The 22008-nt window shown below is 45.1% G+C and overlaps 1 protein-coding gene across 2 annotated transcripts in view; it reads right to left on the bottom strand.

The window, feature by feature from the left end:
• The window catches only part of ppp1r42 (protein phosphatase 1, regulatory subunit 42), a 125875-nt gene that overhangs the window by 90880 nt on the left and 12987 nt on the right, over window positions 1-22008 (bottom strand). Inside the window, exons 2-5 of one of the 2 annotated variants that reach the window (XM_041190063.1) lie at window positions 16599-16823; window positions 14978-15144; window positions 11876-12014; window positions 10799-11006 (exon numbers count right to left, since the gene is read on the bottom strand). In XM_041190063.1, the coding sequence (XP_041045997.1) occupies window positions 10962-11006; window positions 11876-12014; window positions 14978-15144; window positions 16599-16730 (483 nt within the window). In that variant the 5' untranslated portion in view covers window positions 16731-16823 and the 3' untranslated portion in view covers window positions 10799-10961. Of the gene's footprint in view, window positions 1-10798; window positions 11007-11875; window positions 12015-14977; window positions 15145-16598; window positions 16824-22008 lie in introns of those variants that run through there. The other variant, XM_041190062.1, reaches the window with a different exon arrangement.

Here is a 22008-nt window from a genome sequence, read left to right as displayed (position 1 = left end):
CTTCTGCAGGTTAACTGTAAGATTTTGTTAACTACTAGAACTATTTACACATGTACAGTAAAGGGTACAGGCTAGGAGATGTCTCCATGCTTAAGTCTATACATGTCTCTGCTCAACACCACACTGACCCTGGGTCTGGGTCATGTGCCTTCTTACATCATGGTGTGGGTGATGTTGTACTCAGTCACACATTAACCTTGAAGAAAGGTTTGAAGAAGGCTCTGAAGAAGGGTCATACAGACTCAAAACATTAACTATGTTTTTCCCTCCACAGATGCTGTCAGACCTGCTGAGTTTTTTCCAGCATTTTCTGTTTTTCTTCCACATTAACCCTATATTTGCAAGACCATTATACTACAAATGCCTATGGGAATTATTGGGTGACTGGGGGCTTACTGTCTTGTATGAGAATCTTTCGGGGTATATGTGGAGCATCTAAAGATGTTTTTCACTGTTAGCAATATCCTTGCAGATTCTGATATTCCAGAGGTCAACCAGGCAGAGAGAAACGAAAAGAGCAATATTTTTGACTGAATCAGCCCTGAGATGTATGTGACACTCAAGAATTTGCCTACTCCAGCAAAGTCAAAAGACATGCTGCTGAAGGACACTTTAATTAAGCTTAAGCAGCACAAGTCTTTAGAGATTGCAGAAAGCTATTGTTTTGGGACAAGGAATCGGTTGTTCAGTGAGGGCATTGGAGAAAAGTAGATTACTGCGGGTGCTTTAAATCTGAGATAAATACAGAAAATGCAGGGTATGGCAGCAGATGTGGAGAGAAACAGAGTTAACATTTGAGGCCTGTGACCTTTCATCAGAACAGGGAAAAATTAGAAATGTCATAGGTTTTGAGCAAGGGATGGGTGGGACAAGGACAAAAGTAAGGTCTGTGGTAGGGCGAAAAACAGGAGAGATTGAATGACAGATGAGTTGGTTTTCCAGGACCAAAAAGAATGGTGATGGAGCAAGATATTGAAGGCTTTGTTGTGGCCTTGAAAAAACTGTCTATTCATTGTAATTTTGGGAGATTTCAAGAGAGAGCGTTGCTTAACAAATTAGTTTGCGGCTTAAAAAGTGAGCGCATCCGAAACAAGTTGATAGCATTGCCACAGTTGACATGTGACATAACTCATGAAACAGCATTGTCCATGGACATGGTGGAACGTGACTCAGGAGAAGTCACAGCTAACAGCTGTCAGTCATCTGCTAAAGTAAATAAACTGCAGATGAGTGGCAGAAGGCCCCAACGATGGCAGCTGGTAGTAGCAGTGGTAGAACGAAGTCCTGTACAGGTGCTTAGGCCAACATTGGGCACAGAATTGTCCATTTGTGAAGGCAGAATGCTACAGCTGCAAGGGTCATCTTGCTAAGGCATGTTGCAAGAAAGTCAACAGAGAAAATGCTGGCAGGAGGAATCGTCAATTGTTGCTTAAGGTTGGTGAGGGTCATTTGAAATCCATACAATCGGAAGCATAAGGATGTCCAGTGGAAACCTGCAGGGCATCGCGGTCCAAGTAATGTTGGATGGAGCTCCAGTATATATTTTGTTTCGTTCACTGGCTAGGCCAGCATTTATTGCCCATCCCTAATTGCTCCTGTTCAGAGGACAGTTAAGAGTCAACCACATTGCTATGGGTCTGGAGTCACACGTAGGCCAGACAGATAAGAGTGGCAGATTTCCTTCCCTAAAGGAACATTAGTGAGCCAGATGGGTTTTTACAACAATCAGTAATGGTTTAATTGGACTTAATTCCAGATTTTTATTGAATTCAAATGTGGTGGGATTCAAACCTGGTTCCCCAGAGAATTACTCTGGGTTTATCTGGAATACTAGTCTAGTGACAATACCACCATGCCAATACCTCCCCATAGACATGGAGGTCAACATGGGTGCATCAGTTAGTGGGATTTCTGAGTCGCTGTATTCTGAAAAGTTGAGTCAACATCTGCTGGAATCATTGCAAATAGAGTTATGCAGTTATGGAGGAGAGAAAATTCCCAAAATTGAAATTATGTCAGTTCTAGTCACGTACAATGAACAATGTGCAAAATTGCTCATCACTGTTGTGAAAGGTGGAAAACCAGCCTTGTTAGGAAGAAACTGGTTAGCAGCACTCAAGTTAAATTGGAGTGAACTTTATTGTGTTGAAGTAGAATTCACATCATAAAATGACTTGGTTGACAAGTACCCAAAGATGTTCAGTGAAATTGGCAAACCGATTCAAGAATACAAGGTTAACGCATGTGCTTAGAGGAATGCAAGGATAGTTCATCACAGACAGTGCCCAGTTCCCTACGTACTAAGAGAAAAAGCAAAACAAAAACTGAAATGACTTTAGACTGAGAACATTATCTGTAAGATTGAGCAGAGTAATTGGGCTACTCCCAAGGTAGTTGTACCAAAGTTAGGTGGTAGTGTAAAAATATATGGTAATTACAAGGCAATCATAAATTAGACAAAATGTGGAGGATCTGTTCACAATGTTGTCAGGAGGCCAGATTTCTTCAAAGTTAGATGTGACATCTGCAACTTGAGTTAGAAAATTAGTCTAAGTCATAATTGATTATCAAGACACGCATCTGTTTATTTCAATTCCATAGTAGCCATTTGGTGTTTCTTCAACCCCCAGAGTTTTCTAAGGGGTGATGAAGCAAAAATTGCAATTGGATGACATACCTATACCAGCTCCAACAGGCTGAAAAAGGTCCTCCAACGTTTGGAAAAGCATGGCGTTCAAGTGAAGGCACACAAGTGTGAAATGTTTTAAAAATCTGTAGGGTATTTGGGTCACAGGATAGATAAAGATGGGTTACATCCTACCAAGAATAAGATTCAAGCAATAAGAATTGTGCCATACCCACCAGAATATCTGAGCTCATTTATTTTTTGGGCCTCGTAAATGACAAATAATAATTCATTCTAGTTTGTCAACATTATTGCATTCATTGAACAAAGAGTTAAGGAAGAGTGTTCTGTGGAATTGGATGAAAGAGAGTGACAAGGCATTCTATTTGTATAAAAGCCAAATGGAGGGTATGATGCTTGTACATTAGAAGGTGCCCAAAGAGATTAAGCTAACATGTGACGTCTCTCCATGCGGAGTAGGTGTTGTGATCTTTCATGTGTTGGATACTAATGAGGATAGGCTGATTGCATTTACCTTTCGTACCCACAGTGCCAATGAGTGAAATTATGCTCAGATAGAACATGAAGCATTGTCTTTGATTTTTGGAATAAGAAAGTTCGTAACTACTTGAATGGTCATAGCTTAATCATCGAAACTGACCATAAGCTACTGGCAGCTACTCTGAATCCAAAGTCTTCAGTACCCATATTAGCTGCAGCCAGGGTGCAAAGATGGGCTTTGATTTTGTCAGCTTATAAGTACAACAATAAATATCAGACAAGCATTATGATGCTGATGCGATGTCTAGATTACTGTTACCATCACAGCCCAACAGGGAAGACATATTTTTCTTTTCACATATAGATGAGCTGCCAGTCACAGCAGATGACACTGGTAGAACAACTCATAGGGACCTCATATTGGCAAAGGTGTATGACTATATTACAAATTGGTGAGAAACACATACTGGATTTAGAAATCAGGCCATTTTCTATGCATAAGAACTGTCAGTTGATAAGGATTGTGTTATTTGGGGAGTCAGCGTTGTCATCCCTGAAAAGTACAGATTGCGGTTGCTATGTGCTCCACATGATCAACATTTAGGGATGTGCCGGACTAAAGAGCAACTATTTTTGATGGCCAAGGTTAGATAAGGACATAGAAAACACAGTGAAACAGTGTAGAGTATGTCAAGCTGCAGAAAAGAAGCCACATTTGGTTTCTTTGCAACCATGGAAATAACCAACTAGAGTGTGGCAGAGGCTACACATAGATTTAGCAGAATTTGAAGGGCAACAGGTAATTATTGTGATAGATAGCTATTCAAAGTGGGCTAGGGGGGACGGGGGGGAGAGGAAATGAACAACAACTAACAAAATTCTAGACATTTTGCATAACCTATTTGCTGCTTTTGGAATCACAGAAGAAATTGTGCCTGACAGTGGACCTCAGTTTTGTTCGGAAGTGTTTGCACAATCCATGAGAATGAACAGGGTAAAACACAATAGAGTTCCAATGTATCATCCTGCTTCCAATAGAGCAACAGAGTGCACAGTGAAAATTGTCAAGCATGCTCTTGTTAAGCACTGGACCCTAGACTGGCAAACTTTCTGTTTGCCTATTATAACATACCTCCCAACTGGCAGAACACCAGTTTAATTGTTTCATCGAAGACAGCCCAGAACAAGGTTCCCATTGGTGAAGCCATACGTAGCACAGTCAGTACAAGAGAAAATATCAAGACAAAGTCATGACAGGGGTAAAGTGAGAGAAAGAAGTCTGAAGTTGAACAAGAAGGTTAGAGTTAAGAACCATAATCACATGTGGTTGAACTGGCTACCAGGAGTTGTGAAAATATGTGGTCCTCGAACATATTTGATCATGACGTTTGGTAGCGGAAAGGTTAGGTTTGTACATATAGATCATATTTTACCTTGAGGTTCACAAAAAAGAAGGGGCTGGGAAAGATGACAAGAAACACACATCCTGACTCCTCAAAGCCTATCCAGAATCTACAAGGCACAAGTCAGGAGTGTGATGGAATACTCTCCACTTGCCTGGATGAGTGCAACTCCAACAACACTCAAGAAGCTTGACACCATCCAGGACAATACAGCCAGCTTGATTGGCATCACATCCACAAATATTCACCCCCTCCATCACCGACATACAGTGACAACAGTGTGTACCATTACAAGATGCACTGCAAGAACCTGCCAAGCCTCCTTAAATAGCACCTTCCAAACCCAAGACCACTACCATCTAGAAGGACAAGGGCAGCAGACACATGGGAGCACCACCACCCAGACATTCACCTCCAAGCCACTCATCATACTGACTTGGAAATATATTGCCATTCCTTCACTGTCCTTGGGCCAAAATCCTGGAACTCCCTCCCTAACAGCACTGTGGGTGTAGCTACAGCACATGGACTGCAGCGGTTCAAGAAGGCAGCTCATCACAACCTTCTCATGGGCAATTAGGGATGGACATTAAATGCTGGCCTAGCCAGCGATGTCCACATCCCATGAATGAATAAAAAGAAAATCAAACGAGCCTGATGATTCAGATAGTTGGGATATGAGTTGAGCACCAATAGTTATACAAACACAAGACAGGCAGAAACCAGTTCATATCCAACTCAGAGTCAAACAGACATGGCTGATGAAATGGAAAATTCAAGTATGAGTCATGATCCTTCCACGAATTCTGAAAGTTTGGCTCACAAAAGGAGGTAGCCTATATGGATCACGAGCACTGGATCCTCCCCCTCCCGCTGCAAGTTCCTCTGCAGCGCTGAATAAATGTCCCAAACCCTGGCACAGGGCAGGTAACCTAGCCACTTGGACTCTTGCTCTTTGCTACAGAGAACAGTGTCAATCCGCCTCACTGTACCGTCCCTATTACCACTACATTCCTCTGTGCTCCATCCACTTGAATGGCTTCCTGTACCACAGTGCCATGGTCAGTCAGCTCATCCGACCTGCGGTCCTCATTCTCATCCAAACAAGCTGAAAGAACTTCAAGCCTGTTGGACAATTGCACAGGCTGACACTCCTGCGCTCCTGCCCTCTGGGTCCCCTTACCTGCCTCAGCTACAGTCACACCTTCCTGTCCCTGACCACCTTCCAAATCAGAAGATCCTATCCTAACAGGTGTGACCGTCTCCTGGTACAAAGCATCCTGGTAACTTTTCACCTCCCTGATGTGTTGCAGTGTCTGCAGCTCAGCCTCCAGCTCAATGACTCTGAACCAAAGCTGCTCACGCCACAGGCACTTACTGCAAACTTGCTTGCCCTGGATAACACTGGTATCTAGGAGCCCCCACATGCTACAGCCATGACACATCACCTCTCCTGCCATACCTATGTGCTTTAATTAATTACTTAATTATTTTGTTCAATTATTTATTTGCTTTTATAAATTTATTAACTATCACAAATTTCTGTACCAATTTAAAACCTTAGGGATAGAATAGACCTTAACCATTTATCAGATACTCACCAATCAGCTAGCTTCTTCCCCTGCATCAGAGCAAGAGCCAGTTCCCACAGGCTGAAAGAGTTAGAAAAAGTAAGGGGGCACCTCCCTCCACACCACACCGAATTTCCTCAGCTCACCCAACTCCCACACTCTGTTGAGGTCACACACTCAATGCTGGTCGCACTAAGAATATTTGAATTTATAATTCGTTCTAAACAAAGGGACTAGCTGAGTCTCCAGGTCCTCTTTTCCCTCACTCTTCTTGATGGGGTTTACTGTCTCTGGGTCCTCTCACTCTTCAAGGTGGTGGTTACTGCCTCCAGGTCCTTTTCTCACTTGGTCTTCATCATCCTCCACAAATCTAGCGGCAATGAAGGTCTCCCGAGCACACCTGCCTTGTCTTGACAATGCGATGGCCTCAACGCCATCATCCTCGCCTTCGAGGACGTCCCCACCCTCATCCTCATCAACGTCCTCCTTATCGGAGTAGACATGCAGCTCCTCCATCCACTCCTCAGGCAGCTCCTCCACCCATTGTAGCACCAGGTTGTGAATGGTGCAGTAGGCAATGACTTTATTGTAGGGCTCCACCAGACTGGTTCAGGCACTGGAACCTAATCTTCAATAGCCCAATAGCTTACTCCACCAAAGTGCGGGTTGCAGCATGAGGCTCATTGTACCTTCACTCTGCTGCACTCTGAGGCCACACATGTGCGTCATCAGCCATGTCTTCTGCGGGTAGCCCTTGTCCCTGAGCAGCCAACCCTGCAGTCTCTGTGGGCCCTGGAAGACGTCAGGGATCTGAGACCCACTGAGAACTTAACTCCCAGAGAATCATGCGCAGATCTGCAAGGTGTATTTGCTGTGGTCGCAGACCAGCTGAACATTCAAAAAGTGGAAGCCCTTACAATTGATGTAGTTGACTGCTTGCTGCCACGTGAGTGCAGTCGCTGACACCCTGCACCCATGGTAAACCAGAGATCTGCACAAATCCCAGTGCTCTTGCTTCCTGGCTTGCCTGATCCCGGGTAAAATGCAGAAAACTGTATGCTTTTGCGAATATGGCATCTATGACCTCCTGGATGCACTCATGGAGGCTTGCAAGATTCCACAGAGGTCACATGTGGAGCCCTGGAAGGAGCCACTGGCAAAAAATTGAGCACCGCGGAGACTTTCATGGCCACTGGCAGTGAATGCTCTCCAAGACCCTGTGGCACCAAATCCTGCAGCACATGGCATATGACCAGTTCCCTGAACATGCGTAATCTTTGACGACACTCATTCTCAGTCATCCACAGAAATGACAAGTGCCATCTGTAGACCCCCAGGTCTGGCTAGGCGGCGACCCACGATGGCTCACTGTGGCTCTTCAGTGGCGTGCGCAGGAGTCCCAGCCACTCCTTCCTCTTGAGGATGCTGTTCCTTTTTATGCCCAGACAGACATCTCTGTTGCTCTCTTCTCCTTTGTCTCCACTCCCTGTAAGCCATGAGGCACACGTCACCAGGCTCCATGCTCCTGATGTACTCCTCCTGCAGGATGAAAAAGAGAGACACGTGGGTTAGCATGGGTGTACTCATAGCCTCTCTTGGTTAAGTCTGAAGGCCCCTTAAAGCATGCTGCTGAGTGCTGGCCACCGCTTGGATGTCCAGAGTTAGTGCACTGGATGGCTGCCCAAAACCCCACCCACCTTCGCCCCACTACACCTGACTGATTGGCAGCAGCTTCGCCCACTGGACTGCATACTGCATTCTCAGCTCAGGAGCAGACAATCTCCTAACCTGCACTGCAAGGCTATGCTGTTAGCTTGAACAAGACATTGCAAGGGGCTGTGAGCTCCATGGCCAGCTTTCACAAGGAGTTTGTACAACTTGCCCAGTCTTCCAGTTGTTCAGCAGTCCCCTAAAACACTCATTAATTTGCAGTCTGCACCCAAGGGGTGGAAAGTTCAGGAGCATTTAGTGGCACTTTCCTGCCTCTGCATTGCTCGAGTGGGCACATAAGCTAGAGGCCCGACTCCAAACATGTCAATGTAGCAGTGCCTGAACTGTCTCAGCTGCAGAAGAATACTCACTTAACACAAGGTTTCCCTGGTACGTGGCCACTTCCCTCCAACACCCTGCATGTGCTTGTGCACTACCATTAGACATTAGTGCCTTGCACGCCCCTGCCCTTGCCCCAACCGCAGTGCAGCCCTTGCCTAGGCATCGCAGTCAGCCAGCTGGGAAAAAGTGGCTTGCCTGTGCTCTCACCTGAATGTACGGTGCCTCTTCCTTGAAGTTGAACAGGTGACCCTTGCGAGCACTGCACAACATTAGTGTGGACTCGCCTCCAAGTTCCCCTAAAAGTTCAGCTCGCCAGGTGCACGCCTTTTAAATGCTTTTGAGAAACACACCGGCATGCAAACACACTGACATGCCCGGGTGATCCAGTGTGGAGGGATGATTCCAGTGGGCAGGCAAGATGATGAGATGCAAATACATTGAAATTAGGTTCCTGACATTGGACGGCGGGAAAGGCCAGATGATCTCAAGCTGATTTCACAACGACGTAATACCGATTTTTTGGCCTTCTCGCCACATTGTCCGCTCATGCCTGCCATGATGCCCGACGCCAAAGGGGGTGGAAATTACCGGCCTATTACTGCGTGTCAGTTTGAGCAGATTGAGAAATACAGAACTGAAAACTGTGTTAACACATGCTACTTTCACAAAATTCCTGCATCAAATGTGAAAAAGTATAGGGGGAGATAACATATAAAAATAGTAAGATAAGGATTTATTTCTCTCAAATGTAGTTATTTCCTAGAGTGGTTACCAGCAAATTATGGCATTACCACCTCTCTGTTTAATCACGACAAAAGTTTTACAAGTAAAAGTTCAGAGTAGCAAAAGCAAATCAAAACTTGTGGCAGGGACTCTATCAAGACCAGTGGTCACCTTAAAATATCAGAGTACAACACTGGGGAATCCATTTTGTAGCTACTCATTCCAGCATCAAGAACACCTTTAACCAAAAGTTACAAACTTTTTGACACTCCCACATTAGAAATATCTAAACCAACCATCACATAGAATTACAAAGAGTATCTCTCCAAAAAGATGCCATAATTTAACAGTATTTGCCTTTCCAAATTGTAAGGCAACAGAAACCAACCAACGTGGCAGAAGGAATTAGAATTATACTAAACAAACTATTTTTGCATGAGACATCTTGAGTAGGCAATATTTTAATGGCAAATTGTTATTGTATGTAGATACGAGGGGTAAGTCATTGAAACATTACTATTTCTCTTTCCATGGTTGTTTCTGACTTGCTGTGTTTCTAACATTTCCTGTGTTCATTTAGAAATTAAAGTGTTTCATTTCAAATACATTCACTCTTTCCTTTAAAAAGTGAAAATTTGACAGTCAAAAGGACAGTTGTGGAACAAATATGAAGTTGACTGAGTGATAGGAATCAGACAGTGGTTGTTTTTCAGACTGGAGGAAGGTACATAATGGGGTTCCCCAAGGGTTACTAGGATTACTTTTCTTGATCTATATTAATGACCTAGACATGGGTATGCAGGATACAAGTTCAAAACATGTAGACGATCCAAACCTTGGAAGTATTGTGAACTACAAGGAGCATAGTGGTAGACTTCAAGAGGACCTAGACAGGCTGGGAGAATGGGCGTACACACGGTAGATTAAATTTAATGCAGGGAAGTGTTAAGTGATACATTTAGTAGGAAGAATGGGAAGAGGAAAAATGAAACAAAAGATACAAAGATGCAGGAGTCAAGAAATCTGGGGCTATACCTCTTTTTAGCATGCATCTCCAACTAAGTGCCCTATGTTCAGGGCAGTATTGACCCACTGTTAACAAAAACAAAAATTTTAAAGGAAACTTAAATTAAAATGTGATTCCTAGCATCGATAATGCACTCCAGCCCACCACCCCTGCACCCACTGGCTGCAGAAGGCCACAAGTATACCAGTGTATACCGCGTGTTCCCTCTGAGGGTACTAAGGCACAAACTAGCCATGAAGAGAGGCAGGCAGTCAGGCCAAATGACCTCCTCTACTATCCGCTGCCTGGACCTCATAATGGCCAACTCGGCCCGGGATCTGGTGTATAAATAGCACAAATCATCAATGGGGCGGGGCAGGGCAGGTTGTGAGATCGATTAATAAGGCACATGGGACCCTGTGCCTTTATGAATAGCAGCACAGAACACAAAACATGGTGAACATTTACAAAACATTGGTTTGGCTTTGTGTCTAATTCTGAGCACCACACCTTAGGAATGATGGGTTTCATTGATTGGCAAAGCCTGGGCTACTCTCCTTAGAGAAGTTTGAAAGGAGATTTGATAGAGGTGTTCAAAATCATGAGGAGCCTGGACAGAGCAGGTAGGGAGAGGGTGTTCCTACTGATGGAAGGGTCGAGAACCAAAGGACATGGATTGATGGTGATTCACTAAAGAACCAGAGGCAACATGAAGAATTTTTTTATGCAGCGAGTTGTTAGAATCTGGAATGAACTGCCTGAGAGTGTGCTGCAGGGAGATTCCATCATGGCTTTTTAAAAGAAATTTGGATAATTATCTGAAGAGAAAATATTTACAGGGCTATGGGAAAAGGCAGGGAAGTGGGACTAGATGTGTTGTTCTTGCAGAGAGCCAAGACGGACACAACAGGCTGAATGGTCTCGTTCTTTGCTGTCATCATTCCATGGTTCTATGATATTTTTTAAATCACAATTTTAGTTTAGCAGCATTATGCACTTGGCAGAACCTGGATTTGCGTTTAATATCCACCACAGAGCATATTCCTCTTGTCCTGAGTGCCATTATGCAAATAGGTTGACTATTGGCAGAGCTGTGATAACAGTTCCACAGTTTGCTCTTGATTCTGCAAGGCACATGAAAACAAACTGACTAGAAAGAGAACAGAAATCATGCGCAGAATTTAATCCGAGCGCTGGGGAATGTCCGCTGTAATAAATCATTTTACATAGAATGTAAATCATTTTACATAAGCGCCCACCAGGCACTTAACTAGCCAGCGGCAGGGTTTCCCAGGATTTAGGGCCCCATGGCTGGAAATTCCACACCTGAGAGTTACTGGCAAATCAAAGGGTGGGAGCTCTCCATTGCCCGTCAGCACCACTGGGATCAGTGGTAGCTGGCAGCAATACACACACCAAAGGCCCAGGATCGCTGAGGGGCTCAGGCCACAGGTGACAGAGCTAGGGATGGGGGTCACAGGTGGCTTGCTGGCTAGGGTTACAGGGCGGGGTTCAGAGGCAAGAGCAGGGGTGTGGCTTTCAGCAGCCACCCCCCTTCCCAGTGCTGGATCTCCTGATCAGGCACTGACTGCCTTTGAATTAGGGATCCTCACAACCACTGCGCAACACCCCCCCACCCACCACACCCCCCTCCCCCCACCACGCCCACAACCCTGCACCTTGGAAGCTCAGGTTTGCTTCTTGGGCTTCTCGCATGGTTGAATACCAGCAGCAGGTGATACCCACCCCACACCTCCCACCTGATTAAATGCCCCACTGCCTCCAAACTCACTGCCAGGTGGGGCATTAAATTCTATCCTATATTTTTGTGAGTTTCTTATTTTGGGTTCAGATTAAAATATGAAGTCATTAAGCTTTAAATCTGTCTACCATATGAATGAGTGGTACTTTAAGCTACATGGTTCCACAATATCAGAGATCTTTGTCAAACCCAAGAAAGTTAACATCAAATGAAAATGCAACAACTACTTGCCTTTAGAGATTGGAGAGTCCGAGGATCAAAGAGTAGCTTCTCTCCAAGAGGTAGGCGCTGATTCTCTACATGCAACTCTCGGAGTTCTGTTAATCCCTCTAGCTCTTCCACTACAGAAATACAATTGCCACTTAGATACCTACATGTAAAAATAAACACATTCCTGTAAGAAAGGAGTACATTGCATAAAATCCTCAGCTGTCCTGACAAGTTAAAAGTCCCATAAAGAGGAGCACTTTCATTACCCAGATCAGTAGCCCAAGTCGGGAAATTTCTTGACTCAGCAGAGCAGTCTCGGTTTAAAAGACCTCATTAGTCCCAATTTCCACTCCAGCGCGACAGGAATGGGATAGAGTCAGGCCCAGTGACTCCAGAAGCAGTTTGGAGACGGCCATGGGAGAGCGTAATGACCAAGGAGAGCTGGTTGGAAGGCCTGCTTTGCTTCCCTGGGCTTTGTCTCAGTTGTTTTAGATGCTATTAGGCCATCTACCCCTCATCCATCACAAACCCTCACCCCTCCCACCCCCCCCATGACCCCTCCATGCCAAATCATGTCCCCACCCAACCCGATGCCCTGTCATACTCCCCCATGGCTCATCCATACCTACCCCATTGACCCTCATAACTCCTGTGCCACCCCATACCCTGTGCCACCTCCATTGCCACTCACCCAGTATCCACCATGGCAGACATAAGAAGCCATGTGAAGATGAAAAAAAATTAACTTCTAACAATCAAATGCAGCTCTCACTCATACACACCTAATAGTGAAAAAAACTCCAATTCATGAAACCCATTTAAAGTTTTTAAATCTCTTCAAGTGGCTAATCTCATACAAAAACAATCAAACTTCTATTCAGACCCTAAATCAAAGACAATTAATCCCTTTGATAGCCTCTTTGAACTGTCAATCAAACTATGAACTCGGAACATCCTGCTGAGATAAGTGTAGCTTTTGAAATTCAGCCAAGTATTCATAATGATATAATAATAGCCCATGGGAAATGTTAACAAAGATCTTCATTAAGACTGCACAGATAGTAATATTTTATTCTAACCTGTACCAGATGGGTTGATAATCAAAGCAGTCCAACAGAAAATGTTTATTTAACTCTAACAGCTTCAGTTTGTTTTTTTCATGTTTAAAGAGCAGGTAATTTAAAAAAAATTTCAGATCATGACACTTAAACAGGTCTTATCCACTCTTCATGAGCATTTCTGTCTAATCCATCAATTTGTGACTCCCAAACTGCGGGGTAAGGCCCTTGAAATTTGAGTTCAAGCGGCCCTTCTAAATTTGGGTTTCCCCACTGTGTGAATTACACTACACTCCCTTCGCCCTACCAGCAAAAATTAGATCTGTCAGAAACGGGGATGGGACTTCCGCATCCGGGTCCCGTCCGCCGTATTTAAAAGTCCATATAGTTTGACCAACTCTGCAAAGATCTGGTTCTAAGTGTCAGAAAGACAACTATCCAGGATTAGCTTCCACACTGTAATTATGAAGTCACCCAGGGATTTACCCTCAACATCTTCCTATTAATCGTCTACATTCTTCCCCTCAGCAACATTATCCAAAGATAAAATGTAAGGTTCTGCATGTAAATTGATGATAAGCAGCTCTATCTTATTGCCACCTCTCTCAACCATTCTTGGAGCTCAGTCACGCATTCATAATGAGACCATCTGGCTACTGTTTCAACAGATACAAGCTTAACAGATGGCCAGACATTTGCTTTTTTCATATGGCCTTATTATGAATTCTTGGCTTAGCTCCAAGTCTGACTAAAGCATTCAAACCTGTAGGCAATGTTTACACAGTTGTGAAGGGGCTTTGTTTGATTGACACTTTTATGAGGTTGTAAGAGGATGATTTTTTCAAAGGAGATTTTCAAGGCCTGTTTGCTTATTTTGTCAGTTTCAAGGGCATGTCAAAGACTTCCTAGTGATATTATATTGCTAAAAACAAAAAACTGCGGATGCTGGAAATCCAAAACAAAAACAGAAACAGAAATACCTGGAAAAACTCAGCAGGTCTGGCAGCACCGGCGGAGAAGAGCACAGTTGAAGTTTCGAGTCCTCATGACCCCCCCAAACCTTAAACCAGCTTATATTTCACCCCTTTCCTATTTTTACTTAGTTCTGTTGAAGGGTCATGAGGACTCGAAACGTCAACTGTGCTCTTCTCCACTGATGCTGCCAGACCTGCTGAGTTTTTCCAGGTATTTCTGTTTCTGATATTATATTGCTCATTGGTTCTATAAATAGTGCACACTGGAAGCGTGAGTTTGGAGGATATATGAGGGGTGCGTGGAAGGTGCATCAGGGTAATAGAAGGGGTATGGGGATTAAGGTGTCATGGGGAAAGGAGAGGCATGGGAACAGTATCAGTCAGTGGGGGGTGAGGGATAAGGGGGTGGGGTGGCGAGGGCTAGGGGGCCTAATAACCATGTACAGGATTGGGATGATGTCCCAGTAAACCGAAGCAGGCCTTCTCACCAGCCCTCACCTCTGTTACCACCTCAGGTATGCTTCGGGTGGCAGCGTTCCCAACTCCAACCTGACCCCAACCCCGGGGACCAAAGCCTTATGGAATTTACCGACTTTTATAAGTCAGGAAAATTGTCAGGAAATGGCCTAACACATGGTTCCCACTCTAAGGGGAAAATCCGGCCAGAAGTCTCAGTTGGCGCTCTGGTGCAATATTGACGAAGTTTAGGGAGTGCTACATTGTCAGAGGTGCCATCATTCTAAAGAAATGTTAAACTGAGGCCCCTTCTGTCCTTTCAGATCCCATGTACTATTTGAAGAAAACAAGCACAGGCCTTCTGGTGTCCCAATTAGCATTTATCACTCTGCAATCACTATTTCATCATTTGTTTCAAAATTGTTTGTGAGACCTTTGTGCAAACTGGCTTCAGCATTTCCCTATATTAAGACATTGACTGCACTTCAAAGGTAATTAAACAGAACATCTCAAGATCATAAAAGCTATATAAGTGCAAATTCATTTTTACTTAAGCTAATGGTACAACCCATTATTCTAATTATATTTTTGTTTTCAACTTTCTTTTAAAAAAATAAAAGTTATGGTTGGCTTACAATTTAGAGAGGTTTTGTAGTGAGGACAGATTTGCAATGTGTGTTATATTATTGTTCTGCAGGTACAGATGGGTGAGATTAAAGGCAAAATCTAAATTATGAATCTGTGTGATGTTGTTGTCATATAAATATATGGCAGACAGGTTCTTGCACACAGAGAGGTCATCCTGAAACAAAAGAAAAAGCAAACATAGTTTTAGAAAAAAAAACTCAACAAATATAAACTGTATTTTCACTTTTAATCACATGCATAATTACCTGCAGAAATCAAGAGGTTGCAGTCCAAGTTGCCCTGCTCCTCTGCAAGCTTCACTATACCATACCTCGCCAAGTGATTTGGCATTAAATTAGATGAACAGCATGAAGTTGTGGTACTTAACTACTAGTTAGCCAAGAAAGAGAAGGATAAACCTGGCAATTACAGACCAGTTAGCTTAATTCTGCTGGTGAGGAAACTTTTCAAAACAATAATCTGGAAGAAAATTAACAGCCACTTGGGCAAGCATGGACTAATAAATGAGAACCACAATGGACCTGTTAAGAACAAATTGTGTTTGACTAACATGATTACGTTTTTGCTATGAAACAGAGAGGTTGGATGAAGGCAGTGTGGTCGATATGTTAATGTATTTCAAAATATGTTTGATAAAGTACCGGATAGTAAGTTTGTTAGCAAATTGAAGCCCATGGCATAAAAGGAGCAATAGCAACATTGATATAAAATTAGCTTAGTGACAGGAAACAGAGTTGTGTTAAATGGTTGTTTTTCAGACTGGAGAGAACTATACAGTGGTCTTCCCCAGGGTTTAGTTCTAGGATCACTGGTGCTTTTGATACTGTATTAATTAATGGCTTGGGCTTTTGTGTACAAGGTACAATTTCAAAACGTGCAAATGGCACATACTCGGAAGGGCAATCAACAGTGAAGAAGCTAGTAACATACTTCAAGAGGACGTAGGCAGACTGACAGGAATGGGCAGGCACATGGTAATGCAGTGTGAAGTTCAATGTGAAGTGTGCAGTGTAATTTACACTTTGAAGAATAAGGAGAGACGATACAAGCTAAATGGTCCAATTTTAAAAGGGATGCAAGAACGGACACGTGTGAGTGCGATTAACAATACCAATAATAAAGCATTTGGGATCGATTCTTGGCTCTATAAATAGAAGCATAGGGTAAAAAAAACTAGATTGTAACACTAAACCTTCATAAAAACACTAGTTCAACCCCAGCTAGAGTATTCTGTCCATTCCTGGGCACCAAACTTTATGAAGTATGTAAAGGCTTTGGAGTAGTACAAAAGGCACTTACTGGAATGGTTCCAAGAATGAGGGGTTACAGTTACATGGTTAGACTGGAGAAGCTGGGGTTGTTCTTCTGACAGCAGAGAAAGCTAAGAGGAGATTGATGGAGATGTTTAAAATTTATAAGAGTTTGGATAAAATAAATATAGATAAACTGTTTCCAATGGCTGAACAGTCAATAAGCAGAGGACAGAACAATCATGGGCGGTGAGCGAGCTACAGCAGAGGTTTGATCCCTAGGCTATATTTTAAAGACATGTATAAACAGCAAAAAGCAGGGACTATGACTTAGTTTCAATCAATTAAATGAACTTACGATTTCATCAATATTCTTGTTTGAAAAATTTAGATGAGTCAGTTTTTTTAGGTATTGTTCCAACGGCTCATCTCTTCTGTTCTTTACATGGACACTACTTTTAGCAATTAGATCCACTGTAAGCCGACCCATGATGTAACAGATTTTAAAGAACTTTATTTAAAACTATTTCATATAGAGTTGCATTTGAGCTCTTCGCTGTTTCCAAAAGATGATTAAACGATCCTGTGGAATAAATTTTAGAGGCAATTATACAATAAAAATATATGAGAGTACAAATACCTCTTGAGCACAGTAAAGCTGATTTTGGTTTCTCCACAGTAAAACCAATGAGAGGTGCACAGGGTGAACGGAACAACCGTTCACTGGAGTCAGAAAGAAAATTGTCCTATTTCTAGGTTACTTCTCATTTACATGAGTTTGATGACCTGTGCCAAACACACATCACTGTCGGCTTGTTGATTAAGGATTGGAAAATTAGGTGTTGCTACAGGCTGTTAAGAGGTAATAGCATTAAGGAATGGTGGTTAAAGTAGAAGAAATGTTTTGGAGATACTATAAGACAGCAATTCCCAAACTATAGATTGTGACTGTGGCACCGAGACCTAGGTGGCATCCGGCTCTGCCCATGCCCTACTTGTCTCTTGGTCTCTCTCTCCAAGTCGTATCATTGTGATCGGCACTATATTGCTGCATTATTGAAGTGGAATGAGCTAGTTCGATGGAAAAAAACATTTCGTCCTTCTCCCATTGAATCTTTCTACTGGATCTGATCTCAAGACCATTGTGAATGCGGTTTAGGAGAAATCGAGGATTACCAGGTAATATTTAATTTTATGCCATCTGAGTTTCTGTGAGGGACTGCATATATTGGGAAAACGTATTGTAAACCGTACTAATTGAAAAAATCTTGATTTTCATTGAGATTTACCAAATGCATGCTGTATCTGCAATGCAAACTCTGCTGTTCAGACTAACATTCCATTTGGCTTGAATCATAAAATTAAATTGCCCTCCCATTGTAATAACACATGTGAAAATTAAGAACAGAAGTAAACCATTCAGCCCTTCAAGACTGCTTTGCCACTCAATAAGATTATGGCCAATCTACTCAGCTACAACTTCCCGTACTATCCCCATATTCCTTGAATCTCTTAGTACACAAAAATTTATCAATTTCTGTGAAATATAGTCAGCAATTGAAAATTCACAGCTCACTGGGGTAGAGAATTCCAAAGATTCACAACCTTTGAGTAAAGACATTTACTAAATACCAACCCTAAATGGTCAACCACTTATCGTGAGACTATGACTATGACTCCTGGCAGGAATTGAGAGTCAGGAATTTTCCCGACTCCTCGATCCCAGTTCCATCCTGGTAGTGCCTACTCGCTATATTTTCATCCTGAGGAGACAGACACGAACTGGAAACAGGCTGCTGTCTCCCATAGCAGGCCCAAAGTGGCAACAGAGGCAGGCGAATGCTGAGGCCGTAATTTAGAATGCCTACCTCCATCTGCTGGGACATCAGCCGAGCTCTTAGGCCCTGTGGTCCTCTTATACTCCAATCCCTTTGTAATAAAAGCTAACATTGCTTTCCAAATTGCTTGCTGAAACTACATGTTGACTATCTGTGATTTGTACACCAAGTCTCCCAGCGCCCTCAAAATAGCAACATTCCCAGTCTCTCACCATATAAAAAATATTCTACTTATCTATTTTTCCTACCAAAATGAATAACTTAACATCTCTCCATATTAAATGCGATCTACCTCATTCTTGCCCACTCATATAATCTGCCCTTTTCCAGCCACTTCACTTCCCACTAAGTGAGTACCTTCACTTTGGGGGAACTGAGGTGAGTGAGCAGCGTTCACCATAGCTCGCCTGTTTACAGGCCTCAGGGGCGCCAGGGATTCAGGGGGAACTGATGCCTGGTCTCGAAGACGACTGCTGAGGGGTGGGGGTGTCTGGCGGCAAGTGCTGGCCAGCCTCAGAGGTGACTGCTGAGGGTGGGTGGTGGTTTGGTGGTGATGGTGGTGGTGGTGGTGGTGTGTGTGGGGGGGTGGGGGGGGTCAAGTGCTGCCCTGGCACTGCATCCAGCATACAGGCAATTGAGGTGCGGGGGCAGGGTAAGCAAGGGAAGTGGCCATGCATTAGGGACACCTGTATAAACTGACCGTGCTCTGCAACTAAGACAGATCAGGCCCACAGTGATATGAGTGGTGATTGGGGTCAGGCTCCTAGCCTGCCGGCCCATGCGACCAATGCGGAGGCACCAAAGGACCACCAAGCACTCCATACCTTACCTTACTACCCACCCCCCCAGCACAGAGTTTCGAGTCCGCCACCGCTTTATTGGACTGTGGAGCAGTTGGACTGCACACGTTGTACAATCTCCTCACTAACGCTGGCCATGTAGCAGTCACTGCTGATGGCACTCACAGTCCCTTGAAATCTCAGCATCCTGGTTTGGACCAGTGTCCCCCGTGTTGCAGGTTGACAGGGCAGCCATGCAGCGCACTCATTCTGGCCATCTGAGGGGTGACCAGCACTCTCTCGAAAGCATTAAGGGGCGGTCACACAGGGCCAGGAAAGGTGCTTAGTACAGCCATGATAACGACGTCTCTCTCTCTCTTTCATGCTGTGGGAGAATGTCAGGATCATGGATCCTGGTGACCTAGCTGTATGCCTGATGGCCTACAGAGACCATAAAAGACGGTGCCTGAGGCACCTGACTGCACAAAGGCAGGAGCAGCAACCTCATGAAGAAAAGGCAGCAGGGGCTTCCACAGGTGCAGGGTGCGATTGACTGCACTCATGTGGCACTCAGGTCTCCATCGCTACACTCAGAGCACTTCATCAAGCGTACGGGCTTCAACTCACTCAACAGCAGCTGGTATGTGACCACCAGAAATGCATCCTGCAGGTATGTGCACCGTTTCCAGGGACTGTGCATGACGCCTACATCCTGAGTCACTCACAGGTCTTTGCAGTTTTCCAAGGTCCACAGAGGCTGCAGGGTTGGCTCCTTGTGGACAAGGGCTACCCACAGAGGCCATGGCTGATGACACCCGTGTGGCAGCCTCAGGCTGCAGCAAAGCGGCGCTATATGAGGCTCACGCAGCAGCTCACAACTTGGTGGGGCAGACCATCGGGATGCTGAAGATGCAGTTCCTGGGCCTGGGCCAGTCTGGTAGAGTGCTACAATACAGTCCGCAGAGGGGGTGTCATGCATCGTTGTCGTCTGCTGCGACCTTTACAACCTGGCGCTGTAACAGGGTGAGGAGCTGGCTGAGGGAGAGATGGAGGAGCTGCATGTCTCCTTCGATGAGGATGACGCAGATGGGGATGAGGGTGAGGGGGTCCTCGGTGGTGACAACAACAGGGATGAGGCTACATGAGGCAGGCGCACTCGGGAGGGCCTCAGAGCTGCCAGATTTGCGGAGGATGATGATGACATGCAGTGGATTGTCCAGGTGGATCCTCACATCGCAGTTGTCAGGCTTATCACAGCGCCAATACCCTCTGTGAGAAGGCTCCTGTCATGGAGATGCAGTGGAGGCCCTAATAGTTGCTCGATCGCAGGAGGTATGCAGTGAGGACACTCTATAGATCTTCACTTAGCCTCTGAGAATGTCTGACTCCTGTCTGGTCAAGGGCAGCTCGCTTGTGCTCCTTGATCAGGGCCATCTCAGAGACGCAGCCAAGAAACCTTAGATGCATCTGATGCTGTGTCCGCCTTCAGCACCTCAGCCCTTCAGGAGCTGGTGCACAGCATCGCTGGTCGCAGATGCTGGTGTGATGAGGGCCAGCCCCACCTTTAAGGTGCTAAGAGCACACAGAGAGTATGAGAGAACTCTGGCGCCTGCCCACTACATTCTGGCAGCAATGACCAGCACTGCCGAGGTGCAGGTATCAGTAAAGTTTCCAGGGAGTGTGATGCTGTGTTCTGAAGGCCGCACAGGGAAGAGGCCCTGGATTGAGACACCTGCCTTTTATCTTGTGCAGAAAGGTTTCACATCTGAGTGACAAGAACACTGCTCATCAGAACAAGGAGCCACAGGCAGGGTGACATTCTTAGGAGTTTACTGACAATAGTGAACAGTGTGTACAAGTGATCAACACCCATGCCCAGGCTGTGCAACTACTTTTACCTAACTTTCCTAACCCTGCCACTACATCTCGGTGCTCCCTGGACATCTACAGCAGAGGTGGAAGCAGCCTGCTGACTGTGGCGCCCTGTCCGTGATGACTTTGGCGGGGTTCCTCTGGAGGGCCGAGGCTTGGAGGGCCCAGCCTGCTTTCGGGGTCCTGTTGTGTAGCAGTGGCACCCTCCTCGGCCTGTGGAGCTAGATATGCGGAGGTCACATAAGAGAAGATTTGGATGGGCCAGTCACTCCCACAGTCACCTGGGTGGATGGCCCCAGAGTGTGCACCTGCTGATCCTCCTCTCTATGGGTCCCCGAGGGCCTGGCTGATTCCATAAGCAGAAGGAGTAGCTGGAGTGAGATCGGGCTGCCCAGCACCCCTCTTACATACACACTGTTGGAGGCTAACTATGGCATCAGTGATGGAGTTAAGCCCGCACAGCAGTGCAGAAATGACGTCCTGAACCAAGGTCTCCATGGCGGCTGTCATCCTGCCAGTGTTGACCTCATTGCGTTGCAATGCCGGCGCCATCACCTCAGCCTGAAGACGAACGGACTCTTCCATCATGCCTTGCAATCTGAGGAATGCAGCAGACATCCCTTCCTGTTGTTCCCTAGCTTGCCTTTGCAGCTCCAGCAACTGTGACATGACCGAGTCCATAGGCTCATCATCTGTCTCAGGCTCAACAGCATTCTAGCCTCCAGCAGTCCTCCAAGTGCCAGGGACTTGGGAAGTCTCTGCCTCTGCCTGCTGTGGATCAGAAAGTGTGATGTGTTCATCAGATTGTGATCCCGAGGCTACTCTAAGGCTAGATCCCACCAAGGTGTGTGACTCTGCACTGGTGGAGGGTGTGGGTGAGTGCTGTGACAGGATTTCAGGGAGGGTACCTTCAGATTCCTCTTCAGAGGTTTCTTTGGAGCTTGATTGGAGGCCCTGGGTCATGGACTCTGTCGACCGTTTGGCAGATGTGCCTGCGAAAGCAAGGGGAGATAATTAGTGCATAGAAGTAGCCTGTAAAGAGGACACATCACTCGCGGCATGGTTGTCTGATGGATGTTGCACCGCTGCATCATCACTTGGTAGAGCAGCGCCAACCTAACCATCAGCACAGAACCGGTCATGGTCATTGCTGGCCAGCTGGATGGCTCTGTTTTTGAATCCTGTCAGAACTTTGATTTCTGGCATCTCTCCACCTGTCTGTGACCTTTCCCTCCTGTTGTGAGCCAGTTTGTCCTGCATGGATAGAGATGGGGAGAGT

Source organism: Carcharodon carcharias, chromosome 6, assembly GCF_017639515.1.
Source record: "Carcharodon carcharias isolate sCarCar2 chromosome 6, sCarCar2.pri, whole genome shotgun sequence".
Classification (NCBI taxonomy): domain Eukaryota; kingdom Metazoa; phylum Chordata; class Chondrichthyes; order Lamniformes; family Lamnidae; genus Carcharodon; species Carcharodon carcharias.
Note: the sequence above shows the minus strand (reverse complement) of the source record. Positions and strands in the feature narration are given on the sequence as shown.